This window comes from Entelurus aequoreus, linkage group LG17, assembly GCF_033978785.1.
Source record: "Entelurus aequoreus isolate RoL-2023_Sb linkage group LG17, RoL_Eaeq_v1.1, whole genome shotgun sequence".
NCBI lineage: Eukaryota > Metazoa > Chordata > Actinopteri > Syngnathiformes > Syngnathidae > Entelurus > Entelurus aequoreus.
Genome location: NC_084747.1, coordinates 35132586 through 35153303, shown reverse-complemented (window position 1 = coordinate 35153303; position 20718 = coordinate 35132586). Strand labels below are relative to the sequence as shown.

The 20718-nt window shown below is 37.9% G+C and overlaps 1 protein-coding gene across 2 annotated transcripts in view; it reads right to left on the bottom strand.

Moving 5' to 3' along the window:
• The window catches only part of LOC133631995 (phospholipid phosphatase 1-like), a 39030-nt gene that overhangs the window by 17910 nt on the left and 402 nt on the right, over window positions 1-20718 (bottom strand). The window contains exons 2-7 of one of the 2 annotated variants that reach the window (XM_062024213.1): window positions 18127-18297; window positions 15569-15720; window positions 13193-13473; window positions 7384-7441; window positions 5594-5770; window positions 5387-5523 (exon numbers count right to left, since the gene is read on the bottom strand). In XM_062024213.1, the coding sequence (XP_061880197.1) occupies window positions 5398-5523; window positions 5594-5770; window positions 7384-7441; window positions 13193-13473; window positions 15569-15720; window positions 18127-18297 (965 nt within the window). In that variant the 3' untranslated portion in view covers window positions 5387-5397. Of the gene's footprint in view, window positions 1-4967; window positions 5524-5593; window positions 5771-7383; window positions 7442-13192; window positions 13474-15568; window positions 15721-18126; window positions 18298-20718 lie in introns of those variants that run through there. The other variant, XM_062024212.1, reaches the window with a different exon arrangement.

The window sequence follows — 20718 nt, the reverse complement described above, 5'->3', positions numbered from 1 at the left end:
ATTTTTTTAAAGACTATACTTATAATTAGATATTAAAATCAAACAAAACATACAATGGGCTTATGATACTTTCTAACAATTAATACAAATGATGTGCCTTATAAAGACCTAATTCATGTTTACAATGGTGATGCGTTCACTTCCCCTCATGCATACCTTCACAAACCTACAAATAACCAAATAGCACGGCTCCCTAAACACTTTTTTTTTTTTTACACAAGCTTGTGTTTCATGTGTTACACAACAACAAGAACAGCAGTAGATGTCTTCAGGCTTTTACTGCTATACTTTTCTGCATGGCTAAGCTGTGAGTCTGACTGAAACCAACACAGCTGAACTGTTATGACAGTAACAAGACAAACACGCTCATGATTGCATGCAAGTGGTTTCTGTGGTCCAAAAACTCACTGAACAGTAAAAAACTGCTGTTGCTGAAAGACAACTTAATACAATAACACAGTGATTCTCAAACTGTGGTATACATGCTCCACCTAGTAGTACGCCGAAAAATCACCTAATTGAATATTAAAACACAGTGTTACTGTTCAAACTGTGTGTAATGTTACATTGGCCAAAACTATTAAATATACTGTACTTGTTAAATAAAACCACTGCCTTGTTTTTAATGAATAATTAAGCGTACTACGCTACTGTATGTTAATGTTAGTCATTATGCCGGTACTTGGAGAGCCAAGTGTTTTCTGAGAACCACTGCACTAACAGGATCCTTTTACTATTTTAGAAAGTTTTAAATTTAGCAAGTTTTTTGACGTCTTTGTAGTTCTACTTCTTTTTAACGATACACACTAAAAAAATGCTGGGTTATTTTGATAACCCAATTTATGAGTTGCTAGAGTTGGGTTGAATTGGAGTTATTTTCATGAAGAGCAATCAATGTTTTGGGTTATAAGGGTATTATTTAACTACATTTCTGGGTTTTCAAAATTATGAACCATTTTTGGGTTGTTTTTCAAAAAAATTTGGTAACAGGTTTTTTTTTTTTAAAGTAACTTTTTTCTTGAAGGGAATTTTATAATGGATTAATCTCATTAACGTTATTTACAATCACCCAACATTGAGTCAGCATAACTCAACTTTTGGGTTAAATAATTCAACCCAATAGTTTGGTTGGGAATAACCCAACATTAAGTTATCATAACTCAACTTTTTGGTGAAATAATTTAACGCAACAGTTGGGTTGAAAAAAATTAACCCAAAATGTTGAGTTAAAAAAACTCAAATAAGGGGTTCGTCCTTTTCTGAACCAGCAGTTGGGTTAAAATTGGGTTATTTTTTAACCCAACATTTTTTAGTGTGTATGCTTATGTGGAGGGAGATGTGGCCAGCGCTGCCTGCAGGAGCAAAGGTCACCGCCTCTGTCCATGGTGCTGAAGGCGAGACACAGCTGGCAGGTGATTAGATTTCACAGGTGGTACGTGTTAATCTAATCATGTGTTGTCTTTAACAGTAAGCGGCCGGGAGCAGGAGGGGAGAGAGGATACGGACGTGGCTGAAAAGTCGCGTCCTGCTGGAGAGAGAACTTTGCTAAAACAGATGATTATTAAAACCTTGTTAAAACCTGCACGCTGGGCTCCTGGGCCGTGTCTGACAGTGGGACTGCGAGGAAGCAACTTCCACAGCTTATTTATCTGCGTAATAGAGAATTGTACTTCATCACAAATACATCAATAGTTCAAATACAATTACATCTACATTATAAATATAAATATGCAGACGAACAACTTGACTGTTTAACTTTGATCATGTTTTGGAGTGCGTGAGAAAGTGGAAAGTAAAATGTAGCTCTCTTTGACCAAATAGTCATTTAATAGTCATGTAACACGTTTCATGCCAACCGCTGACTATCACAATTGACTTTTTAAAGCACATACAGAGGTAAATGTGCAGCTATTGCCATCTTGAAGAGTTACATTAAATACAATTCCACAGGTAGGTTGCCTACAGCCAAAGCTGCTTTTTTGACCCGGCTGTTATTTTATTTCATTATAGTTTTTGTAGTCCTCATATTGTATACTGTAAGACTATGTAAGAAATTATCTTTGTAAATGCATTTTTTTTTATATCAGACTTTTGTGCGAATGAGATACACTATATTGCCAAAAGTATTTGGCCACCTGCCTTGACTCACATATGAACTTCAAGTGCCATCCCATTCCTAACCCATAGGGTTTAATATGATGTCGGTCCACCTTTTGCAGCTATTACAGCTTCAACTCTTCTGGGAAGGCTGTCCACAAGGTTGCGGAGTGTGTTTATAGGAATTTTCGACCACTCTTCCAAAAGCGCTTTGGTGAGGTCACACACTGATGTTGGTCGAGAAGGCCTGACTCTCAATCTCCGCTCTAATCGGGTTCAGGTCAGGACTCTGTGCAGGCCAGTCAAGTTCATCCACACCAGACTCTGTCATCCATGTCTTTATGGACCTTGCTTTGTGCACTGGTGCACAGTCATGTTGGAAGAGGAAGAGGCTAATTGGAAGGTCACATGAAGTTTGTCTGCATTTTAATTTTGCTTTTATTTTCTTTCATTTCACTTTGTTGTCTGTGAAGCACTTTGAGTCTGCCTTGTGTATGAAAAGCGCTATACAAATAAAGTTGCCTTGCCTTGCCTTGCCTTGCCTCTGTAGCAAGTGACTGTGCAGAAAGTATTTGCACTATGCGCTTCAGCATCCGCTGACCCCTCTCTGTCAGTTTACGTGGCCTACCACTTGGTGGCTGAGTTGCTGTTGTTCCCAAACTCTTCCAGTTTCTTATGATAAAGCCGACAGTTGACTTTGGAATATTTAAGAGCGAGGAAATTTCACGACTGGATTTGTTGCACAGGTGGCATCCTATGACAGTTCCACGCTGGAAATCACTGAGAGCGGCCCATTCTTTCACAAATGTTGGTAGAAACAGTCTCCATGCCTAAGTGCTTGATTTTAGACACATGTGGCCGGGCCACGTGATTAGGACACCTGATTCTGATCAGTATATCAAAATACTTTTGGCAATATAGTGTATTTTTAAGTGTTCTTTCTTAATCCATAGTCATGTTTGAAGCAGCGAATATTTTCCCATGTCAACATTTTGGATCTTTATCTTATGTCCGCGTGTAAACTCTTTGTTTCACCTTGAAGTTGCTAGGAGTATAACATACTCCCTTTCTGTGGAAAAGGCCTTATCTGTTTGGAACAACAGCTTTATTTAATTCTGGGCAAGAGGGGCTGTTTTCGCTCTACATAACCTGACACTTTTTGTTTGAATGTAGACCTCTTCTTGCTATTGCTATTGTCGGGTTGTAAGGGCTGCTCTCCTAAAGCTTTAGTAAAACTTGGCCAAGTACTATTCTGTCTCGGTGGTCCTTCTTACTCAACATATACACTATATTGCCAAAGGTATTTGGCCACCCATCCAAATGATGACAATCCGGTGTCCTAATCACTTGGCCCGGCCACAGGTGTATAAAATCAAGCACTTAGGCATGGAGACTGTTTCTACAAACATTTGTGAAATAATGGACCGCTCTCAGTGATTTCCAGCGTGGAACTGTCATAGGATGCCACCTGTGCAACAAATCCAGTCGTGAAATTTCCTCGCTCCTAAATATTCCAAAGTCAACTGTCTGCTTTATTTTAAGAAAATGGAAGAGTTTGGGAACAACAGCAACTCAGCCATGAAGTGGTAGGCCACGTAAACTGACAGAGAGGGGTCAGCGGATGCTGAGGGAGTTGGCCCCTTAGTTCTAGTGAAAGGAACTTTGAATGCTCCAGTATACCAAAACATTTTGGACAATTCCATGCTCCCAACATGGTGGGAAAAGTTTGGAGTGGGCTCCTTCCTCTTCCAACATGACTGTGCACCAGTGCAAAAAGCAAGGTACATAAAGACATGGATGACAGAGTCTGGTGTGGATGAACTTGACTGGCCTCCACAGAGTCCTGACCTGAACCCGATAGAACACCTTTGGGATGATTTAGAACGGAGACTGAGAGCCAGGCCTTCTCGACCAACGTCACCAATGCGCTTTTGGTAGAATGGTCGAAAATTCCTACAAACGCACTCTGCAACCTTGTGGACAGCTGTTAGAATAATTGTTTCTAAGTTATCACAAAAAACTTTGTGTTACATTTGAGTGCCCGGCAAGAAGACAAAAGCTGTCTTTGAACCTACCAAGAGTAAGGCTCGTAAAACTCCACTGTGTAGGGGGGAAGCAAGATGAAGGTGTTCCTGTTGTCTTTCATGTATTATAAACAAACAGAAAGATATTGTCTGACCCAAGGACTATAAAAGCGAAGAGGAAGCAGGACCAGAATCCCCTCCAGGTGACTTACTTTTTGAACTGTTTTACGAACGACTTTTTGAACTGTTGTACGAACCTCTTTTTGAACTCGTTTACGACCTTTTCTCTTGAACTGTTCTGTAACCAAAGGCAACGCTGTTTACGACCCACTTCCCTCTGGAAGCAGCTGTGGTCATGTGGTTGGGAAGGGCAAATAAAGGAGGAGTTGTACAATCTTTCGCCAGAGCGTGCTGAGATACTGTACAAGGGTACAGTGTGTCCAGGCGTCTCTCCTCAATTGAGTCCAAAATGAATTCTGTCTCTGTTTAATTCCTTGCTTCTTGTCTTGTTTAATAGATGTCATCAGTGTTTGAACCTGACAACAGCCTTCCCAGAAGAGTTGAAGCTGTAATAGCTGCAAAGGGGGGACCGATATCCTATTGAACCCTATGGGTTAGGAATGGGATGGCACTTCAAGTTCATATGTGAGTCAAGGCAGGTGGCCAAATACTTTTGGCAATATAGTGTATGTCATCCAAAAGAATTTGGGATTGACCAGTGTGTTTTATTCCCTGGGAGGAAGACTGGTCGCGCACAACACTTTCCATTGTATACTTATGTTCATGGGGTGTATTGCAAATGAAACCCACACACACACACACCAAAATTAGAAAAATGGAAGCCGTTTTAATTCCTCACCTTCTCCAACAGCATCCTCACAATATAAACATATTCAGTACGAGCTTCCAACGGTAAAAGTTGAAGTATTTTGAATATAAATGACAAAAAAAGATGACACCATGTAACAGCAGTCACGATCTAAGGCAGGAAATGATGTAAAATACATATAATATTCATGTTTTTTTTGGTTTCATTTAAGACAGTGGAGGTTTTTGTGAGTCATTGACAGTCTCTCAGACAAGCCTGCTTGCAGCGAGAACACAAGACTCCATTCTGGTCGCAGCCAATGGAATTCCATTCATTCTGAACATGTCCACCTATAGCGCATGCATGAACTGTAAAAAGCCACTCCTCCTATAGGTAACATGCCCCCACCCAATCCACTGTAACTCTGCAGTAAAGTGCATAAGCAGCTTGGGTGCACCTTTGATCTGTTTAGCCAGTGCTGCCGTAGTGGTTGGAGTTGGGTGGGTTCTCCTGCAAGCAGGTGTGCCGTCCCTTTTCCTCCTGGGTGACCCCCGCCTCAACGGGTTGCTCGAAGAAGTTGGACACACAGCACACCTGCGGTGTTAAAATGGATCGTGTCATTCCCCAAACAGGGAGCTGGACAAAAAAAAGGGCGTTAACTCACAGCGAAGATGGCAACGGCGCCGCCCTGCAGGAGGCCGGCGAGCACGTCGCTCCAATGGTGCTTGTAGTCAGACACGCGGGACAGACCCACGTATATGGCGGTGGCGAGCAGGAAGAACTGCAGGGTGGGGCGCAGGAGTCTTACCCACTTGGCCTTCAACCTGGCTTGTATGTACAGCTGCGGAAAATGATTTTAAAATTATTATATACAGTATATTAAAAAACACTTTCATTTACACTATATTGCCAAAAGTATTTGGCCACCCATCTAAATGATCAGAATCAGGTGTCCTAATCACTTGGCCCGGTCCCAGGTGTATACAATCAAGCACTTAGGCATGGAGACTGTTTCTACAAACATTTGTGAAAGAATGGGCCACTCAGTGATTTCCAGCGTGGAACTGTCATAGGATGCCACCTGTGCAACAAATCCAGTCGTGAAATTTCCTCGCTCCTAAATATTCCAAAGTCAACTGTCGGCTTTATTATAAGAAAATGGAAGAGTTTGGGAACAACAGCAACTCAGCCACCAAGTGGTAGGCCACGTAAACTGACAGAGAGGCAAAGAGGTCGCAGACTTTCTGCACAGTCAGTTGCCACAGAGCTCAAAACTTCATGTGACCTTCCAATTAGCCCACGTACAGTACGCAGAGAGCTTCATGGAATGGGTTTCCATGGCCGAGCAGCTGCATCTAAGCCATACATCACCAAGTCCAATGCAAAGCGTTGGATGCAGTGGTGTAAAGCACGTCGCCACTGGACTCTATAGCAGTGGAGACGCGTTCTCTGGAGTGATGAATCACGCTTTTCCATCTGGCAAGTCTGGGTTTGGAGGTTGCCAGGAGAACGATACATTTCGGACTGTATTGTGCGTGAAATTTGGTGGAGGAGGAATTATGGTGTGGAGTTGTTTTTCAGGAGTTGGGCTTGGCCCCTTAGTTCCAGTGAAAGGAACTTTGAATGCGACAGGATACCAAAACGTTTTGGACAATTCCATGCTCCCAACCATGTGGGAACAGTTTGGAGCGGGCCCCTTCCTCTTCCAACATGACTGTGCACCAGTGCACAAAGCAAAGTCCATAAATACCTGGATGGCAGAGTCTGGTGTGGATGAACTTGACTGGCCTGCACAGAGTCCTAACCTGAACCCGATAGAACACCTTTGGGATGAATTAGAACGGAGACTGAGAGCCAGGCCTTCTTGATCAACATCTGTGTGTGACCTCACCAATGCGCTTTTGGAAGAATGGTCGAAAATTCCTATAAACACACTCTGCAACCTTGTGGACAGCCTTCCCAGAAGAGTTAAAGCTGTAATAGCTGCAAAATGTGGACCAACATCATATTGAACCCTATGGGTTAGGAATGGGATGGCACTTCAAGTTCATATGTGAGTCAAGGCAGGTGGCCAAATACTTTTGGCAATATAGTGTATTACAAGTCACATTTTTTAATATGAAAAAGAACAATGAATTGTCAAATAAAGCAACAAAAAAATTCTGTTCGCATGTCACTTGTTGCTAGGCAGAATGCACCATCACTTCAGCGCCCAAACACAATTTTCAAAAATGCTGTTTACAGGCTTGTTTCCTTAGGGGCAGAGGGCTCTACTGCCTCACACAGCCAAGAAAAGACAGCAAAAGGTGGCATGGAAGGAAATTACTCCAAAACAAAAAACACAAAGGATTATTCAATTTTATAGAAGCTGTTTGTTGTGTACTATACAAGTATACATACATACAAGTGAAAATTATTTCTAGTTTGCGTATGTTGTGAAAAGATTGTACTTACAACAAGAAACAACATGCAGTACATGGAGAAAGATGAATGACCAGAATAGAAGGACAGTCTGCAAAAGATCAAGAATAATTAACGTTATGTATTCTTTTACACCTGGAAAACAAAGTTGATTTGCTGGGATTTTCGTTCACCTAGAATTTATGTAATCGGAATATTGGTGCTATTATATATTATACATTATAATACATATATTTCATATGACTTTTAATTACTGTATGTTTTTATAATATGATCAATGTATATTTAGTAATTATTGGATAAGATTTATTCCTTTTTCCAAATCAAAATCGAGGTTAAAAAGCCACATGGCAATGTGTTTCTTCAAGCATTTTGTGTAAAATTATAATCAATATTTGATTAATATATAATTTTAATTTAATAAATATATTTTACTAATACAGTAATTCTCAAACTCTGGTACGTAGGGCTGTGAATCTTTGGGCACCACATGATTCGATTCGATTCTCGGCGGTAAAGATTCGATTCAGAATTGATTTTTGATTCAAAGCGATTCTCGATTCAAAATCAATACTTTTTTAATAACATTGGGTGCCAGTTCTATGATTAAGTACATTCCTCCATGAAATACATAAACATCTCTGAATAATTGTATATTACTTAAAGGAAAATGCAATTTGTTTATTAAAATTCTAGCCAAATATTTACAAAAGTAGCTAGAAAGGACAGATGTTGGAGAATTGTGACACATAAGAATCTTTTTTTTTTTTACACCCTTTTTACCTCATCTGGCAGCCTATGCAATTATTTTGACTCGGAAGCCACATTGAGAGAAAAAATTGTGTATACACGCATATACATATACATATATATATACATATATACATACATATACGTATATACATATATAAATATGTACATATATATACATATACATATATAAATATATACATATATGCATATATACACATATATATATATACAGTACGTGTGTATATATGTATATATATATACGTGTGTATATATATATATATATATATATATATGTATATATATACACGTGTGTATATATATATACATGTATATGTATGAGACATTGAGAGAAAGAATGTGTATACACACATACATACATACATACATACATACGGGGCGGCATGGCGTAGTGGGTAGAGCGCCCGTGTCAGAAACCTGAGGGCTGCGGGTTCGCTCCCCGCCTCTTACCATGCCGTTGTGTCCTTGGGCAGGACACTTCACCCTTGCCCCCGGTGCCACTCACACCGGTGAATGAATGTTGAATGAATGATAGGTGGTGGTCGGAGGGGCCGTAGGCGCAAATTGGCAGCCACACTTCCGTCAGTCTACCCCAGGGCAGCTGTGGCTACGAAAATAGCTTACCACCACCAGGTGTGAATGAATGATGGGTTTTTAACATGTAAAGCGACTTTGGGTACTTAGAAAAGCGCTATATAAATCTCAGGTATTATTATTATTATATATACATACATACACATATATACATATACCTGTATATATGTATATATATATATATATATATATATATATATATATATATATATATATATATATATATATATATATATATATATATATATATATATATATATATATATATACCAGTGGCGTGCCGTCACTAGAGGCAGGGGAGGCACGGCCTCACCTGCCATCATGGAAAGAAAGAAAAAAGAAAAAAAAATTAGTTAAATTGTTATATGTATCCAGTGATTATACTAAAGTTATTTTCCATTTAACTTCACCAGTTTTAGATTATTTTTATTTTTATTTTCACATTTGCCGTTCAAATACTGAGAAGAGACAGTGCGGTGATCAGCAGCCAGTTGAATAGACTGCAAAGACAAGGTACTTAACGTTCGAACTGAGAAACTTTGTTATTTTTTGCAAATATTAGCTCATTTGGAATTTGATGCCTGTAATGTGTTTCAAAAAAGCCGGCACAAGTGGCAAAAAAGACTGAGAAAGTTGAGAAATGCTCATCAAACACTTATTTGGAACATCCCACAGGTGAACAGGTTAATTGGGAACAGGTGGGTGCCATGATTGGGTATAAAAGCAGCTTCCATGAAATGCTCAGTCATTCACAAACACGGATGGGGCGAGGGTCACCACTTTGTGAACAAATGCGTGAGCAAATTGTCGAACAGTTTAAGAACAAAATTTCTCAACAATCTATTGTAAGGAATTTAGGGATTTCACTATCTACCATCTACGGAAATCATTGCATGTAAGCGGCAAGGTCGAAAACCCACATTGAATGCCTGTGACCTTCGATCCCTTGTACTGCATCAAAAAGCGACATCAGTGTGTAAAGGATATCACCACATGGGCTCAGGAACACTTCAGAAAACCACTGTCAGTAACTATCATGCACAAAAGTGCACTCATAGCTTGTTTTAAAATGTCTCTGACAATCTTGCACTTTCTGTTTTGAAATGACATGAATGTTTCCCTCTCTGCATGAAAGTTTAAAACGAGCATATATTAATGCAGTATGAACAAGAATGTTTTAATGTAGACACATAGAATCATCACACTGCTGTGATTATATGCATCCAGTGTTCATTCAAGGCTAAGGCAAAATATCGAGATATTAATAAAAGGCCATATCGCCCAGCCCTAGTTAAAACTCTACTATGCAAAGCGAAAGCCATTTATCAACAACACCCAGAAACGCCGCCGGCTTCGCTGGGCCCAAGCTCATCCAGGATGGACTGATGCAAAGTGGAAAAGTGTTCTGAAGTCTGACGAGTCCACATTTCAAATTGTTTTTGGAAACTGTGGACGTCATGTCCTCCGGACCAAAGAGGTAAAGAACCATCCGGACTGGCGCAAAGTTCAAAAGCCAGCATCTGTGATGGGTGTATTAGTGCCCAAGGCATAGGTAACTTACACATTTGTGAAATCACCATTAATGCTGAAAGGTACATACAGGTTTTGGAGCAACAAATGTTGCCATCCAAGCTACATCTTTTTCATGGACGCCCCTGCTTATTTCAGCAAGACAATGCCAAGCCACATTCTGCACGTGTTACAACAGCGTGGCTTCGTAGTAAAAGAGTGTGGGTACTAGACTGGCCTGCCTGTAGTCCAGACCTGTCTCCCATTAAAAATGTGTGCCGCATTATGAAGCATCAAATACCACAACGGAGACCCCGGACTGTTGAACAATTTAAGCTGTACATCAAGCAAGAATGGGAAAGAATTCCACCTGAAAAGCTTCAAAAATTGGTCTCCTCAGTTCCCAAACATTTACTGAGTGTTGTTAAAAGGAAAGGCCATGTAACAGTGGTAAAAATGCCCCTGTGCCAACTTTTTTGCAATGTGTACCTGCCATTAAATATGAACATTAAATATCTTGTCTTTGCAGTGTATTCAATTGAATATAAGTTGAAAAGGATTTGCAAATCATTGTATTTCGTTTTTATTTATGATTTACACAACTTGCCAACTTTGCTGGTTTTGGGTTTTGTACATACATATATACACATACTGTTGTTTTTTTTTTTACTTGACTTTATTTATTCATGTTTGCAGTGGAGCCAAGGCCCCACTGAAAAAACAGCTGAACTTTACAATGAATATTAAACAAACAAAGATTTTTTTAAAAATGAAAAGAACAGACAGTATTTTATATAAAAAAAAACATTTTCATTTTCAGGGCAACAGCAGCATGGAAACTATTAGCATTCTGGTATATGACTGTATTACTTATTTAATTAGATAGTATTATTATACAGTTCAATTGCAGTATGCAGGGTAGAGTTTTTAAGTCTCTTTGTCTTGGCTTTGGGCTCGGGTTCAGCCAGCGTATGTTGGTTCCTCAATGTCCTGGCAGTGCGGCTGCCTCGTGTTGGAGGTAGCAGGTCATGCAGAGGGTGTTGCTCATCATGCATATCTCTGACCAGCTTCACTGCAGCCTCCTCTCTCCTGGTCTGGAGTGTGATGGTAGGGGTTGTGAGATGTTTCCAGCTCTCCTCGTAATGATTTTACAGGCACGTTTCTGGACTCGGTCTAGCTCTGCCTGTTGTTTTTTGGAGCAGCCCACTAAGAGCACTGAGCTATATTCCAGACACGGCCTGATGAGAGTGGTGTAGATGGTAACAAGGTCGTCTGCAGGTAGTCCATGTCTCGCCATGACTGTGAGGTAGTGCAGCCGCTTGGAGGCGGTTTTTATTGCCTTCTCCATGTGCACATCTCCAGTCAGGTTTTGATCGAGGTGGTATATGTGTATATACATACACATATATACATACATATATATACATGCATATATATACATAAATAATATACACATATATACATGCATATATATATATATATATAAACACATATATACACACACATATACTGTATATACATATATACATACATTAAAACACATACGTACATACATATATACATGCATATACTGTATATACAAACACACATGTATATATACACACACATATATACACAGTATACACACACACACACACACACACATACATACATACATATATATATATATATATATATATATATATATATATATATATATATATATATATATATATATATATATATATATATATATATATATATATATATATATATATATATATATATATATATATATATATATATATATATAGGGTTGGGTATCGTTTGAATTTGAACGATTCCGATTCCGATTCCTTGTTTCGATTCCGATTCCTGACGATTCTCGCTTACGATTCTTTTAAGAGGCAGGGTCAAAAAAAAGTTTAGGATATTTTAAATGAGCTAGCTAACCTACAGTCTTTCTGAATGAAATAGTCTTTTTATGAACTTTACTATAAATTCCTCACAGGGCTGTTTTCAACTAGAATATAAATATAAAATCTATGAACTTGAATATAAATATGAATATACACACATATATTTATATATATATATATATATATATATATATATATATATATATATATATATATATATATATATATATATATATACACACATATATATATATACACATATACTGTATATACACGTATATATATATATAAATATATATATATATATATATATATATATATATATATATATATATATATATATATACACACATATAGTTTTATATATATATATACACATATGTAAATTACAGTATACAGTATGTGGGCTTGGGTTCATTTTTTTAGGAACACTAACACAATACAATGTCCGATAGAATGCTACAAACGTTATGACAGACCACCTCAAAAAACGGTATGGAATTTTTTATTTTTTTTTAACTGAATGAGAAACCCAGAATGTATATTAAAATAAAGAATGTGGGATTTAAAATATTGACTGTGACTGATAAAACACTGAATATTAACAACATATGAACGTCACTCCTCTTTTACCTATCACACGAGGAGGTGGTGTGGTGCAATATTTGTTTAATGTATAATTTTACGATTTGATTTACTATAAATACATAGTTTACTAAAGAAAAATATATTTTATCTTTGTAGTATTTTTGTAGTTAATAAACTCCTACGATATCACCCATTAAGTAGTACTAGATAAGGTTAAGGGTTTTTTTGTAGCCAAAAGAGCTAAAAGGACACATTTTTCCACAAGAATTTAGTGGAAAATTACAATCAATATTTTTTAATATATAATTTTTTATATTAATTGACATTGACATATTTTTAATTGACATATTACTATTACTGATGTGTAGCACAATATGGTCATAAGTTTACTTTTGAACAGAAATAACACAGAAGGAGATACATACGACTGTTTTCTACTAATTACTGTGATTTTTTTTTTTGGTACAAAAAAAGCTGTTTACCTGGCCTCTTCCACTAGGAACGTGTCCCCAGTGCAGGTGAAGTTCTGCACGTATCCTCCTGCTTTGCAGTTGATGCGATCCCACTGCGGCTCGCACACTGCCAAGAAGTGCGGCCGCAGACGCCCTATGGAGTACTTGGCGATGTCCGTCAGCGACTGACTGGCTGCCGCCCCGAACAAGTAGCAGCCTACCGCCTTGTAGACGCATGCCACGTATTTGGGGCCCAGGGTCTGGTTCGTGATGCGAGACAGGTACACGGATAGACACTCGCCACAGACGATCTAGTAATGGAGGACACAGAATGAATCATTATTGTAAAAATAGCTGGCAACACAAGTGAGTAACAAAACAATTGTCTCTTGTCGTCAAGCATGGTGGCGGTGCTGTAACATTATGATCCGGGGATGCATGCGTGCTGCCAGTACTTGGGAGCTGCGGTATTTTGACATTGCAAAGCAGAGTATGACTCCCTTCCCTTGGAAAACTGATATGCATGGCAGTTTTGTAACATGATAAAAAGCCTCCAGGATGATACTGCTTCCGAATCTGTACACTGGCTACTCTAAAGTATAATTAAAGGGGGACTTTTAAAAAAATGTCCCTATCGTTCACAATCATTATTAAAGACATGACGACAAGATTTTTTTTTTTTACGCATCCTAACTCGGAAATACACGTAAATAAAAGTCGGCTTACAGCGGAGCCAATGGGAAGTCCTCTATTCCGCCCATGAAACCCAATAAAAAACATCCAAAAACCACTAAAAATACTCCATTTACATTTTGTGACTTGAATATTAACCAAGTAATAGTGATATTGTTATTATAAGCGCTAACGCAGACAAACTATTTATAGAGGCGCCGTGATCACGAGCTTGTGTGCCAATGTTGACACGGTCGACTGATCAGCTGCTTCCTCGTTTCCTTGCATGTCAAACTTTGAGGACGTATTCCGAAAAGTTGGTACACTTTGACAGCTAATTTGGACCCGGAAATGGCGATAACGAGACGAAAAGACGCTTGGTTCCACCCCCCTTTTCTTTGCGAGGATTATGAGTCATTCTTCATCTAAATGGGAGTAAATGAACATCCTAGCAGTCTGCATCCTAATGACAGCAGACATTGTACAGTAAGTAATGTTAAATTATGTTTGTGGTCTCTCAAAGTTTGCAGTGAGTAATAATCAGTGATGTTGTTAAAGAAAAAGCAAACGTCGTGATGGATTTTTTAAATTAATGCACCGCGTATGCTTAAAATTAGCAAAATACATACCGTATTTTTCGGACTATAAGGCGCACTTAAAATCCTTTCATTTTCTCAAAACTCGACAGTGCACCTTATAACCCGGTACACCTAATGTACGGAATGATATTGGTTGTGCTTACCGACCTCGAAGCTATTTTATTTGGTACATGGTGAAATAATAAGTGTGACCAGTAGATGGCAGTCTAAGTGTAAACTGCAATATGACTCAAGTAAACAACACCAAAATGTTATATGTTCCATTGAAAATATAGAACATTACACACGGTTCTCAAAAATCTATCAAAATGTTTTAGTACGACTTTGGTAAGCTATGAAGCTGCACCGCTTGATGGATTGTACTGTGCTTCAACATACGAGTATTATTATGGTGTGTGTGTTAGGTAAGACATATTATCTGGCGTTTTGTTTCGCAATATTATGCAAAAGCAACTTTTCTTACCCTCTGATACCTGCTGATCTGTATTTGGGATGTGCATGAGTTCTTGAAATTTGCGCGGGTCCGCCTTTGTAGTTTGACACCGTAGTCGTTAAGCTTCTACTTTTTCTCGATCTTCTTGTTATGTGACATTCATCCTCCGCTGTTGCCATTTCTAATATAAAGTAGTGTAAAGTTCCTACTTATATCTGTCAGTAAACTCGCCATGAAAGCGCTAAAACATACCGGTGTAGTAAGTTTACATTATTCACCCAAGGAACTTTAGTTATTAGAGAGTTTCGGTCGGACGTTTTTTCACAGGACACATTTCCCGCTCACCGGCAGTGCGCCTTATAATCTGGTGCGCACTAGGTCCGGAAAATACGGTAAATATTAAATGTTATTATAAATGTGCCCGTTACTACATTACATATACACTTACATTATGTATATAAAACCTCAATGGAGGTGTTTGGATGTTTTTTAAAGAGCCTTATAGGAAGAATACAGCTGCTTACATAGGCTTCATTGTAAGATGACTTTTAATCGCATTTATTTACCATTTTAAATACATAAAAAAAAAACATCCGTCGTCATTTCTTTCATAATGATTGTGAATGTTAGGCAAAATTCCCCAAAAAGTGCAATTCCCCTTTGAAATGTACCTTTTAGAGTATTGTCCCTTTCCATACTTACAACAATGAGCGTGAAGGGGATCATGACACCCCCCAGCAGTTGGTAGGATATGGTGTCCTCTTTGAGAGGGTAGCGGATGGACTTGTCGTCACAAAAGAAGCCTCGTTTGAACGGACTGTGCTGAGGAGTCAGGACGAAAAAGGGAAGTCCCACTAGGAAAGATGAAGAAAAATACAGTGTAGTGGGTTTACATATAGTATCCACAGAATTTTAGTTATGGTTTAAGAGTTTCAGTCAGGTTATGGTTAGTCGGTTTTTGCTGAGGGACACATATGCTGTGTTGTGGTTGTGGTACTAAGAGGCCACTGCGATACACTGCTCTGTTCCTGCTTAAAAAGACTAAGTGTTAATGTCATGGAAACCACTAGCTCCGTCTTTTGAGACTCCTCCTTCAACTCCCGTCCTCACGCACTACAACATTATGATTAGACCATTTATGATACACAGTATCAGAAGCAATGGGGTGTTGCCCGATGAGATACATGGTGGTAGTCTACAAACACATCCTTTGAGTTATAGTACTACAAACATATTTTGGGGGACTATTTACCAGTCAAAAAAGCAAAAAAAATGCTTACATTAAACGAATACAAACACAATAACCTAATTACAACATCAAATTAATTAATTGTATTTAAAAAACACGCCCCTTTACAAAAGGAATACAAAGTGAGTTAAAAAAAAATGTATATACAGTATATACTGTATATATATATATATATATATACACACAAATATACACTCACACACACACATATATATATATATATATATATATATATATATATATATATATATATATATATATATATATATATATACACACACATTATATATATATATATATATATATATATATATATATATATATATATATATATATATATATATATTAATCCCCAAGGGTGTACACATATACAGGATATGACTATGTATAAGACAAAACTAAATTAAAATAACATTGAAAATACAGAGCACAACTAATTATCAAAATATACAAAACAAATAAAATGTTATATAATATTAATACAAAACTGCTTAGAACTGGCTCATAAATAAACTAATAAAAATAAAACTGCATAGGGCTATTTAAAAAACAAAACCTTAATTAATCCAGAATACAGCTAAATCTCAAGACATACAAAACAAATACAATAACAAATGTAAAGAACATAAAAATACATAACTGAATAGAACTTACGAACAAAAAATAAAACTGCTGTACAAAATAACATTTTAAAAATAAATATTATTTTAAAGAACACATTTTTTTTTTTAATACATTGAAGTCAATGTTTAAATTTTTTTAAAGTAAGGAATATAAAAAAATAAATGTATCTTTTCAATTGGAGCTCATCAGAGTACGTTGCATGTGTACCTAATGTTGTGGGATTTGCACATGACCGCATCACCGGAGCATCTCAAATTAATATAATTATACCGTGCAATGTGACTGTCCTTGTAAAAATATTCGATCCAAATGAGAAGGGCCTGACATTTGAGTTGATTTAATTATGTCACATTTCTGACTGATGGGCTTTCATTAAAAAAGTGCCATTGCAGCAGACAGAACACAACAAAGGCGTTTTGTATAACTGGAGGCCACTTTTATAGACAATGACTAACTATGTCATCAAACTTGTGTCATGCTTATGCTTTATTGTGACATTTGAAAAATTCTGCAGGTAACATCTGTATAACTGGAGGCCACTTTTATAAACAATAACTAATTATATAATCAGTCTATTGTCATAATTATGCCTTATTGTGACATTAGAAACATTCTGCAGGTAACATCTGTATTACTGGAGGCCACTTTTATAGACAATGACTAACTAATAATCAGTCTTGTGTCATAATTACGCCTTATTGTGACAAACATTCTACAGGCAACATAAATGTTTATTACTGGAAGGCTCTTTTACAGACAATTACTAACGTTTGAGTGCTGTAGTCATGATTACTCATTTCTGTGACATTGCAAAACATACTGCAGATAAGATTTGATGACAAGACTTAAACACATAAGCATGAGAAAAAAACATTGATAAGTCAAAGTGAAATGCATGTGCTGCACTGATTTTATATACACACACACATATATATATATATATATATATATATATATATATATATATATATATATATATATATATATATATATATATATATATATATATATATGTGTGTGTGTGTGTGCGTGTGTGTGTGTGTGTGTGTGTGTGTGTGTGTGTGTGTGTGTGTGTGTGTGTGTGTGTGTGTGTGTGTGCGTGCTATATTATATAATTATATAAATATAATTACTATATTATATATTTTTTTATGGGCCAGTCTTATGCAGTTTTTTTTTTTTAACTCACTGCAGCCTGGCAGGTTTTTTTATGGTTACAAACCAAACAGTGAACTAAAAATACTACTTTGACTGGGGGGGGGGAAACACACAGGGTTTAACTTTTCCATCTTGCTGGCTGCTATTCCCCACATTAAGCTTTCATGGTGCAAATAAGGTTCGACTAATATACTGACAAAATAGTAGTTTTGAGAATATTTATACATACCAAGGATGAGACAAGTGATGTCCAACAGGATGAATGGCACTCCAGAAGCTTCAAACATCTTGTAGCCTCTTCTTCCTCCCCTTGTTTTTCGGAAAAAATACAAATAGAAAATAAAATTGTATTTAAAAAAACAACAATCTTCCTCTGTCTGTGTCTCCGTTTCTCCTACTCCTGCCAAGACCACAAACACATCACTGTCATGGCACTTCAACAACACTACGCGACAGGATCTTTCTTAGCCCCCCAAAAAGTTAAAATCCACGTAAAAAGGAATTCACGCAGGTAGCTTTATTCTTCGCCTCACTCTTGTGAAAAATGTTCCGGGGTGAGCATCGCTTACTCGCCAGTACTTGAGGAGAAGTCACCGGTGTGACACAGAAACTGGCGTATGGTTCCTGTCCGATTAATGGTGCCTTCGCTGAAAAATGGGAAATAATAGAATTTCTATCTGCTACCGCCTTTGCATGACGTTAAAATAAAATAAAAATAATGGTAATAAAATATTCAATACATGTGAAATTTTCAGCTTTACTGGACTTAATTAATTTAATTCAATTGAATCTGGACACAGCATGTCTGAGCTATAAAAATGTCTGTGGCGTATTTTCCGTTGTATTACTTTCTATAGAATGCACCACGGAACGCTGTGCCGCCCGGGAGCCAATCAGATGCCAGTACGACACTTATCGGCCCATCCTGACAGCGAGTCCCCGCCCTCCTAGCCTGTCAATCAACCTGAGCTTCAGTCACTATTATTAGAAAAGCGCTAACGTTGCACTCTTTTGATTAGATTGAACCAGCAGGGAATTCCATGCGTGTTTCCCCATTGTCACTCTTTCTAAAATGTTGCTGTTGATTGAAGCTCAATGTTGCACACTTGCAAGGACGCGCCATTCGTGACACTGTGTTGCAAAGTTTAACACGTGGAAGGCAACTGCGGTTGATGTGTGTGTTGCAAAAGGTCACCTTCAAATCAAACCTGATGCATTTTGACTGCAAGCTGCATTTATAACCTCATAATTTTTAGTATGTAGTATAAATATTGTCATTCTTGTTGGAAAGATGCAAGAAAACTGTTGGTTGGTTGAAGTTTATTTCGAACTAGTGTTGTCCAATATTTTGGTACCGGTACCGGTACTAAAATTATTTCGATACTTTTCGGTACTTTTCTAAATAAAGGTGACCACAAAAAATAGCACTATTGGCTTTATTTTACCGAAAAATCTTACGGTACATTAGACATATGTTTTTTTATTGCAAGTTTGTCCTTAAAGGCCTACTGAAACCCACTACTACCGACCACGCAGTCTGATAGTTTATATATCAATGATGAAATCTTAACATTGCAAGACATGCCAATACGGCCGGGTTAGATTAGTAAAGTGCAATTTTAAATTTCCAGTGAAATATCCTGCTGAAAACGTCTCAGTATGATGACGTTTGCGCGTGACGTCACGGATTGTAGCGGACATTTTGGGACAGCATTGTGGCCAGCTATTAAGTCGTCTGTTTTCATCGCAAAATTCCACAGTATTCTGGACATCTGTGTTGGTGAATCTTTTGCAATTTGTTTAATGAACGATGAAGACATGCAGCAAAGAAGAAAGCTGTAGGTGGGAAGCGGTGTATTAGCGGCCGGCTGCAGCAACACAAACACGTAGCGGCTACGTCGTAGCGGCTACGTCATAGCCGGTGTTTCATTGTTTACATTCCCGAACGATGACAGTCAAGCTTTACCATTGGCCTGTGGAGAACTGGGACAACATAGACTCTTATCAGGAGGACTTTGAGTTGGATACACATTGGCCTGTGGAGAACTGGGACAACAGAGACTCTTACCAGGAGGACTTTGAGTTGGATACGCGCAGCTGCGGCTTCCAAACATTTGATCGCTTGCCCGTACGTGCGTGCCGCTATGTGCATGTCACGTACGTAACTTTGGGGAAATATATGTGCTGTAAAACTTTGCGGAGGTGAACAGTACTTTGGGCTGTGGGATTGAGTGTGTTGTGCGGGTGTTTGATTTGTATTGGCGGGTTATATGGACGGGAGGGTGTTTGTTATGCGTTAATTTGTGGCATATTAAATATAAGCCTGGTTGTGTTGTGGCTAATAGAGTATATATATGTCTTGTGTTTATTTACTGTTTTAGTCATTCCCAGCTGAATATCAGGTCCCACCCCCCTCTCACAGCATCTTCCCTATCTGAATCGCTTCCACTGCCCTCTAATCCTTCACTCTCCCTTTCCTCATCCACAAATCTTTCATCCTCGCTCAAATTAATGGGGTAATCGTCGCTTTCTCGGTCCGAATCGCTCTCGCTGCTGGTGGCCATGATAGTAAACAATGTGCAGATGTGAGGAGCTCCACAACCTGTGACGTCACGCTACTTCCGGTACAGGCAAGGCTTTTTTATCAGCGACCAAAAGTTGTAAACTTTATCGTCGATGTTCTCTACTAAATCCTTTCAGCAAAAATATGGAAATATCACGAAATGATCAAGTATTACACATAGAATGGACCTGCTATCCCCGTTTAAATAAGAAAATCTCATTTCAGTAGGCCTTTAAATAAAATAGTGAACATACAAGA